Source organism: Triticum dicoccoides, chromosome 5B, assembly GCF_002162155.2.
Source record: "Triticum dicoccoides isolate Atlit2015 ecotype Zavitan chromosome 5B, WEW_v2.0, whole genome shotgun sequence".
NCBI lineage: Eukaryota > Viridiplantae > Streptophyta > Magnoliopsida > Poales > Poaceae > Triticum > Triticum dicoccoides.
Window position 1 is genome coordinate 498,280,413 of NC_041389.1, and position 9,170 is coordinate 498,289,582.

A 9,170-nucleotide genomic window follows, 5' to 3' on the forward strand; every position below is an offset into this window, starting at 1 on the left:
GGTGGTTGACCCCTCCTTTCTGCACTCTTTTCTCCCTACTTAATGAAATGTGGCGCAGCTCTCCTGTTTCGAGGAAAAAGCACATACAAGAAAAAAGAGAGAACATATGCAGTATTGCAATACTATGTGGAAATGCTAGTTTTCATGGGAAGAAGTGTTTTTTGTGAGTTAGAAAACTATTTCGAAGCAGCACTGTTTAGTATTGCTATATTTAAGCTCATAATCTGTCTTTCTTGTGTTCCGTGCAGACAACAAATTAAAAAAATCAACTTTTTTTTGCAGATTTCTATGCTCACATGTACATGTGGGGATTTTTATGGAATTTTACAAAACTTCAAAAAATGCACTTGACCATATTTTAAAATGAAAGGCTCACTGAAGTTGTGAGCTAAAAAAAATCCGTTTTATGTTACAATATGGTTTCAGTCAGCCTTTGATCTTTTGATGATAAGACTTTAACCGTGATGTATGCCTCTGTTAAAAACAAACATGTTTCCATTCCAGGGCTGGGTTCTTGTTTTGAATCCAGGCTTTGGACCACTCCTGTAGGTTACTGCCTTGAGGATAGATGGCAGGAAAGGGATGGCTTTCCTCTCCCCCTCAGTAGGGTGGTGATAGCTACGTAGGGGGGTGGAGTTTTATGATGCTTCTTTAGTTTTTCGCTTAGCCTGTAAGACATGGTGATTTCTTTTAATGGAAATCGGAGAGAGTGCTCTCTTTTATCAAAAAAAAAGTTACAATATGGCTAATACAACCCTTACATAAATCTGACAATCTATGAGATGGTACCTGTTCAAGTTGCGACAATACCACATCACCAAGTAGAATCCAGTTTGCACGCCTCCATATGCTAGGGAGGACCAATCCCCCATTTCTGATTGCTAGCAAAAAAAGCTCAGTCTGGGAAATGGATAATGTACTCAAGTTGGATGAGGCCATTCATGTAGCTAGAGCTCAACATATAATTTTTAGTGCGATAAAAAAAGAACAACTAAGCAACCAGTCGACTACATTTGTAATAACATCTACCAATTAATGCTCAATTGCTCAAACAACTGATAAGGCAATACAATTCTGCTTTGCTTCTTCTACCAAGGCCACCCAAGACCCAACCATTCTAGCTTGCCATTTCCCACATAAAATGGCTACCCCCTTTACCAAGGGACAAGGCTGATCAGCTAAGGTTTACACAAATGGAAGGAATAATTTAGTGTACTGTGCAAAGTCCAAATTGGTTCAAGTATCTCCAACAACCAAGCATTCTGGTATACCCACAAATATTTAGAAGAATCCAAATAGGTGTGGGTTTCATCAAAAACTGCTAGGAAGTACTCCCTCCGTCCCACAATAAAAGAAGTTTTTGCAAGCTATGTTAGCTTACAAAAACGTCTTATATTATGGGATAGAGGGAGTAGCCAGGTAGCAAAATTTTCTATGCCAACATATAAATTGCCTTGCTATGTGCATGTTGTAACCACTTCAGTTATGGTAGTATGTAAAATTATCTGAGTATATCTTTCTAGATAAAGATCACTAAAATAATGAAATTAATGACTCTTAAGTTAAAATGTTCAATAAAAAGCAAGTCACAAAATTCTGTAGCAATGGATTTTTTATAGAAAAAAGAACACAGTTATGGTAATAACAGGCTATGTGCATGAGTAAACCTGGAGTTCTTTTATTTGAGAAATAACTTCATCAATGGAATCATGACACCACAATTGGAGGACTGTTAGCAGTTGAACATGATGACTTATCGCTGTATCCAGCCTCTTGGCTGGCCCTCCAACTATATCAATAAGTGTGTCCATAATATTAGTCCTTAGATCTTTATTATTCCTCCACTGAAATCTTCCTTCTTCAATGTCCTTTTTAATCCTTTCAAGACCATGTAATATTTCATCTCGGGCATAATTAGATATAAAACCCTGCAAAATTACAGAGTATGAACGAATCATAATTAAATTATTACACAAAAGTAGTGGAATCACAGAAAATGAATTATAAGGCTTCAGAACAACGCAAACCCTTAAGAATAAGGGCATTCACATGGCTTTGGTATTATGGCGGGCGTTATGTTTGACACTTAACAAATCATTAAATATGTCTATTTATACAGTAACTTTAAGTCACTACAGTGAGAGTCTAGCATACTACTCAAGTAAACTGCAAGAAAGGCTAAATTTGGGCTGAACATGTACGAATAGGGAACTACAAATGAGTATGTGTTATCAGACAACACGAAATGCGGCCCTTTAGCATTTCTAATTATACCAGCATGAGAATGCGGTCCTTTATAGCATTTCAAATTATAGCATGAGAGAGAGAGAGAGAGAGAACCTCCTTCATAAGCATATTGGCATTCTCTTTAGTGGCAATTAAGACGTATTTGTAGTTCTCATTCTCTGAGCAAATGTACTCTAACAGCCCATCTGCAAAATCTCTGGCACGCTTCTGAAGAGCCTTCGAACGCTTCTTAACCTGGTCTGCAACCACTCGCTCCTTTCTCTCCAAATTGAAATTTATGAAACAGTTCTAGTTAGCTTTATTAGTCTGATGAAACAACTCTAAAGTTTTCAGCAGTCTAATAGCAAGACAGGTACAAGATTTATTTGACTTCAACAGAAGAGAATAATAACATCCATGTTCCCATGATATATGATTGATGTTAGCAATAAACATAAAGAATGACATTAAAATTCACAATTTCCTCAAACTACACACAATCGTAACAAACACATATCGATCAGCACATATAGGAGGCTATACATAATCAACTCATGGCTGGGGTAGGCTAAAGCACAAACCTATCAAATCTCGGAACCAACTCATGGTTATGGCACAGGATAGCTAGCTTCCACTCAACCTTTTCATGGCTAGTTCTTTGGTGATGTTCCAGTCCTTTAGATCTTTCTTTACGGACTCCTCCCATGTCTACCATGACCTCTCTTGACATTATCAGCACGCTTTAGCCGTCCACTATGCACTGGAGCTTCTGGAGGCCTGTGCTGAATATGCCCAAACCATCTCAGACGATGTTGGACAAGCTTATCTTCAATTGGTGCTACCCCAATTCTATCCCGTATATTATCATTCCGGACCCGATCCTTCCTTCTATGGCCACACATCCATCTCAACATGCGCACACCTAACTGTTGAACATGTCGGGTACGTTTGTTTTACCACCAACACTAGCCTTACCAAACAATCGGCTCGCCCACGGGATTTGGCTGCCGTTTGGACTGGCACCGAAAAATTGGCTCGCCAAGCCCGCCCGCGATGCCTGCGTGTTATTCTGGCCAACTCATGGGCGCAGCGAGGGCATGGAAAACGCTCGCCAAATAATTGGCAGCCTACTGTTGCCCGCTATTTACGTGGGTTTCGTTTCGTTTTTGCTTTTATACGGTGGTCTCGTCCAGTGCTTTTACGGAGGTCTCGCTAAATAATACGGCAGATTAATCGCGTGGGTAGCTGTGTGATGACCGAACAGATTTTTTTAAGGCAACTGAACAGCTGTTTGGATGGATTTTTTCATTGACGGGTAGTTTGGATGGATCAGTCCCGTGTAAGCTCCAGCCTAATATATGTTTCATTACTGGACTTCCTTCGATCAGGAAAAAGAACTTTTACTATTGGACAAATGTTCTCAAAACCACTACTAATACTCCTGTTGCATGTTTATTTTTTGGCATATTATATCTAATTAATTTTATATTACAAAAAACTTATTTTAATAGGTCTCTTTCTTTGTTGGCTCAAGGTACATCCAAATTAAAATCAGATCAAGCACTAATCTAATCCAAGGTACTTGTACAAAACATTTGGCAACTCAGCTAGTGGCAAACCAAAATGAAGACTTGGTAATTTTACCAAAATTTTGGCAAGTACATTGGCTACAATCCAAACAATGATAAATTACCAAAATTTTGGTTATGCCCTCACTTTGGTCATGCCAATTTTTTGGCTGGGCTAGTTGGGGCACAAACCAAACACACCCGTCACCTTTTAGTCGGCCAGCATTCGGCACCATACAACATTGCAGGTCGAATCGCCGTCCTATAGAACCCCTTTTAGCTTTTGTGGCGCTCTCTTGTCACAGAGAATGCCAGAAGCTTGGTGCCACTTCATCCATCCAGCTTTGATTCGATATCTCACATCTTCATCGATGTCACCATCCTTCTGCAATATTGACCCCAAATATAGGACCACGAGGCATGATGAGGGTAATGTTCTTTGTTGGGACTTTATGTTTCTCCAAGTCCCACCACATGACATTCTGCGGTATCTTATCGTAGGCCTTCTTCAAGTCAGTGGACACCATAAGCAGGTCCTTTTGCTCCCTATATCTCTTCATAAGTTGTCATGCCAAGAAGATGGCTTCGATGGTCAACCTCCCAGGCATGAAACCAAACTGATTTTTGGTCACGCTTGTCATTCTTCTTAAGAGGTGCTCAATGACTCTCTCCCATAGCTTCATTTTATGGCTCATCAGCTTAATTCCACGGTAATTAGTACAACTTTGAACATCCCCCCTTGTTCTTGAAGATTGGTACTAATATACTCCGCCTCCATTCTTCTGGCATCTTGTTTGACCGAAAATGAGGTTGAAAAGTTTAGTTAGCCATACTATCACTATGTCCCCGAGGCCTCTCCACAACTCAATAGGGATACAATCAGAGCCCATCACCTTGCCTGCTTTCCTCCTTTTTAAAGCCTCGCCGACCTTAGACTCCTAGATTTGCAGCACAAAACGCCTGCTAGTATCATCAAAGGAGTCATCCGGTTCAATGGTAGAGCTCTCATTATCTCCATTGAACAGCTTGTCGAAGTACTCCCACCATCTATGCTTAATCTCCTCGTCCTTCACCAGGAGCAGATCTGCTCCATTCTTGATGCATTTGACTTGGTCGACATCCCTCGTCTTCCTCTCTCGGATCTTGGCCATCTAATAGATGTCCCATTCGCCTTCCTTCATGTCTAAGCGGTGGTAGAGGTCCTCATACGCCCGACCCCTTGCATCACTCACAGCTCACTTTGTGACCTTCTTGGCCACCTTGTACTTTTCTATGTTGTCTGCACTCCTATCAAGGTGTATGCGTCTGAAACAATCTTTCTTCTCCTTAATAGCCTTCTGGACATCATCGTTCCATCAGCAGGTAACTTTAGCTTCGCTTCTACTTCCCCTCGACACTCCAAACTCCTCTAAAGCTACCTTACGAATGCAAGTCGTCATTTTCATCGACGTATTGCCTGCATCACCTCCTTCTTCCCAAGGGCCCTCCTTAATGACCCTCTCCTTGAAAGCCTAAGCTGCCTCCCACTTGAGCTTCCACCACTTTGTTCTAGCGATCGGCGCACTTATACTGTTGGACACGAATCCGAAAGCGGAAGTCAACCACCACAAGCTCATGCTAAGGGATAACACTCTCCAGGTATCACCTTACAATCTAGGCAAGCACGTCTGTCTTCTCTTCTCGAGAGGATAAAATCAATCTCGCTAGAGTGTTGACCACTACTAAAAGTCACTAGATGCAATTCTCACTTTTAAAAGAGGGTGTATTTGTTGAACACATGCAAAAAAACATGTAGTGATTGGACTTTGGAATACAGGAACCTACAAAAAACTAGGCTAATATCCTTAGTAGCACAAGGCAGCAGTTCAAAGGGGCATGATCAAGGCAGCAGTGTAGTCAGTTAAACAATTAGTTACAGGGACTTCCATAGACACTTTCTCCATTGCTACACATTCAAGTGCTCCCACAGTGATGTATTCAAGAGTGTGGACAAAGTTAGATTATTATGGCAAAGATCCTCTCACCACACATATGCATAACATTATCTACTTTTGTATGCAATGAACTATTGTTCTAAGAATAACTAAGCTTGATCGTTATCCTTGCCATTGTTGCAAAATTACATACCCTGCATAACTTCTTGTGCATATAAATGAGTCATACTTGAACATAAATTATGCTCCAAATGTCCGTATCCGTGTTGTATACAAGTGAACTAACATATAGCCCCTTCATATAATCAGGTATTGGCTACTCCATAGACGTATGTATCTAACTGACTAGACACCTGATTTATCAGATCAACAGTATAAGAAGTACTTATCGATGTTTGCCACACATTTGAGAGCAATAGTCACTCTACTTCTTTTTACTTTGGAGCAAAATTGAGCATAACTTTGCAAATTCAGCGCAAACGACAAGATACAAGAAAAGACACTGAGATGTATAAGAAGTACCATTGGATAACGAAGCCGCTCCCTGTTGAGAAGGTCGATATGCATGGCTGGACCAGGTTGGCAAATAAAATCTGTGTGCCTCTGTGATGGTTGAACATCATATCGATAATCATCATTTGGCCGCATCCACTCAGTTGCCTTCAAGACAATGTTATAACTGTATTTAGTAATCTATTTTGCCGCATTGATTATTAACTAAAGAATCCCTGAAATTGTAGTGGAAAAGGCTATATACATGGCGCAATATACATAGCATGAATTGTCCAAAATTTCGGAACCCTAGCTCAAATCATCCAAAGCTTCTGCAATTCATACAATATTAATTCCTCTGTCGAATTAAGTCCCCAAATTTCACCATCTTGCCTAGTCGTCCCTCAAATTCCAGAACATAGTAAACAAAACGTGCTGTTTGTGGACATTGAAAAAAAGAAAGGCGGCGCTACTCTTTACCTGGACCTTGAGCTTCCCATGCCTTGGGTCGCTGCCCGTGCTCCAGACCATGGACGGGAATGGGGCAGCACTGCTCCGCGGCGCAGGGTGATCGAAGAAGCTGCTGCTTCGAGGGTTCTGGCCGGAGGAGAGGCCGGCCGCCGAGAAGCAAGGTCCTCGCAGCGACCCCTTCACCGCAAACACGGACATCCCTCCGCGTACCAATTGTGGAACAAACAGACTTACTGGGGAGGATCTGGGGTTGACCGGGCGGACCTCGGCAGAAGGAGGGACGGCGACCGGCAAGAAACCCTATTTGGCGAAGCGAGGCGACCTGCCGCAAATTTATGACGGCGGTGGCGCGCGTGGGTCGTGGTCGCGACCGTGATGTGCTTGCCATGGACTCTGTGTTAGTTCTTTTTTTTAGGGGAACTCTGTGTTTTTTTTTACAGCAAATAGACTTTATTTCTCATATAATAATCATATCGTTTACAAGGAAATGAGAAATAAAATCAGGGATAACAGCATCCCAAGAACCAGGTGATCTAGTAGTAAAGGACTGTCTTGCTAACTCGTCAACCACCTGATTCGCTTCTGTGAAACAATGTTTGAGAGATAACTTTGAGAAAATCGAGAGATAGTTGCTTACATTCAGCAACAACGGGCGGCATCGGGTCCCAAAAATTCATTCATCAAATTAACTGATTCAACTGCGAAGGAGCTATCCAATTCCACCTCTGTCGAATTGCATCCCATACTTGTCAGAAGGAACATACCATTTTCGATTGCTAATAGTTCAGCAGCATCAACATCGCGGACATGTGGGATGAACCAGTATGCCGCAGCGATGAAATCACCACGGTTATCACGTAGAAATGCACCACTAGATGCGGACAGTGTGTCCGCATGAAAAGATGCATCAACGTTCACCTTTACCACACCATGAGGGATTTTTTTCTACATATGATTACTAGTTCTCGCTGGCAACTTGGGCATCAAAGATCGGATATAGTTTGTTGCAAGGACTTTAATTGGCATTGCCGTTTTACTGGGCCTTGGACGTTCACTCCTTTGACAAGCTGGTGTCGCTGCCACCATAGAATCCACGCTGCAACTGTTGCCAGTTCCGCCACCGAGAGACCATCGACTGTCTCTGTAAGTTTGAGCAGTATCTCCAAGGTGGCGGCATCGGATCTATCTCTGCCATTGCTTTCTTCACGGTTTCCAAGAGGCCTAAGCATTTCCAAACTTCCTCTACCTTACGGCAGTCAACGAGTGTGTGATGCACATCTTCTACATCGATTGAGCATCGAGGACACTGTGGCGATATGGGGATATGTCGGCGAACAAGAACGCCATAACATAGAAGAACTCCATGAAGCACTTTCCATGCGAAGTGTTTTACTTTGCCAGCCACCTTAAGTTTCCATGCATCTTTTCATACCTTATTTATATGGACATTACCTTGCCCACCAGCTCTTATAAGACGAGGACCAACTTGGTGTTCCAACTCCCTGTAATAAGCCGATCGTACTAAGAATGTACCAGACCTTGTATAGTTCCAAGCGACAAAGTCCTCTGTCATATGTGTGTTAAGCGGAATTTGCAATATCCTTTGCACATCTATCGGTGAGAAACAGTCTCTCAAAAGCACGTCATCCCAATTTCCAGTGTAAGGATCAATAAGCTCCTCCACTTTTGACAACATTATTGTCCCTCTTGGGGTAATTACCTTCCGAGTTGCACTGGTTGGGATCCAAGGGTCCTGCCAAATGTTAATGTGTGTTCCAGAACCAATCCTCCAAATACATCCTCGTTGGAAAGTTTGAATGCCTGCCACAATGCTTTCCCAAGTGTAAGATGATCCCTTCTTAGGACCAGCTTTAAGTAAATTTTCATCTAGGTAATATTTAGCACGAAGAACTTGCGCACATAAAGAATCTGGGTTCTGGAGAAGTCCCCAATACTGTTTTGCTAACGTAGCAAGGTTTAAATTGTGAAGGTCCCTAAACCCCAAAATCCCCCTTTCTTCTTCGAGATACACAACTTCAGCATGCAAACCAATGCATTTTCTTCTGGTCATCATTGTCTCCCCACCCAAAAACAAAATTTTCATCTGTGATTGCCTTGCAAATTCCTTTTGGCAGCTTGAAAACAGACATAGCATATGAAGGAATAGCCTGGGTAATAGACTTAATTAGTATCTCTTTACCTTGCATGGACAGAGTTTTTTCTTTCCATCCCTTCAATCTCTGGCATACTTTGTCAATCATGTGTTGAAACAAATCAGATCTGTCCACCCCAACCATTGTTAGTAGACCCAAATAGGTATCTGAAAGTGCTTCAGTCACAATATTAAGCTCTCTGCAACAATTCTCCCTTGTGATGACATTGGTATTAGGACTGAAGAAGATACTTGACTTAGCACTACTCACAATCTATCCCGAGCTAGAATATCTCAAGCACCCTTTTAAGAGTGTTTGCATTTTGT

At 41.8% G+C, this 9,170-nt stretch overlaps 1 protein-coding gene across 1 annotated transcript in view; it reads right to left on the minus strand.

Moving 5' to 3' along the window:
- LOC119305882 (argininosuccinate lyase, chloroplastic-like) overlaps window positions 1–7,000 on the minus strand; it is an 11,109-nt gene extending 4,109 nt beyond the window's left edge. The window contains exons 1-5 of the mRNA XM_037582284.1: window positions 6,701–7,000; window positions 6,251–6,388; window positions 2,341–2,508; window positions 1,668–1,928; window positions 790–900 (exon numbers count right to left, since the gene is read on the minus strand). Of these exons, the coding sequence (XP_037438181.1) occupies window positions 790–900; window positions 1,668–1,928; window positions 2,341–2,508; window positions 6,251–6,388; window positions 6,701–6,889 (867 nt within the window). The 5' untranslated portion in view covers window positions 6,890–7,000. The remainder of the gene's footprint in view (window positions 1–789; window positions 901–1,667; window positions 1,929–2,340; window positions 2,509–6,250; window positions 6,389–6,700) is intronic.
- Between the last annotated feature and the right edge of the window lie 2,170 nt (window positions 7,001–9,170).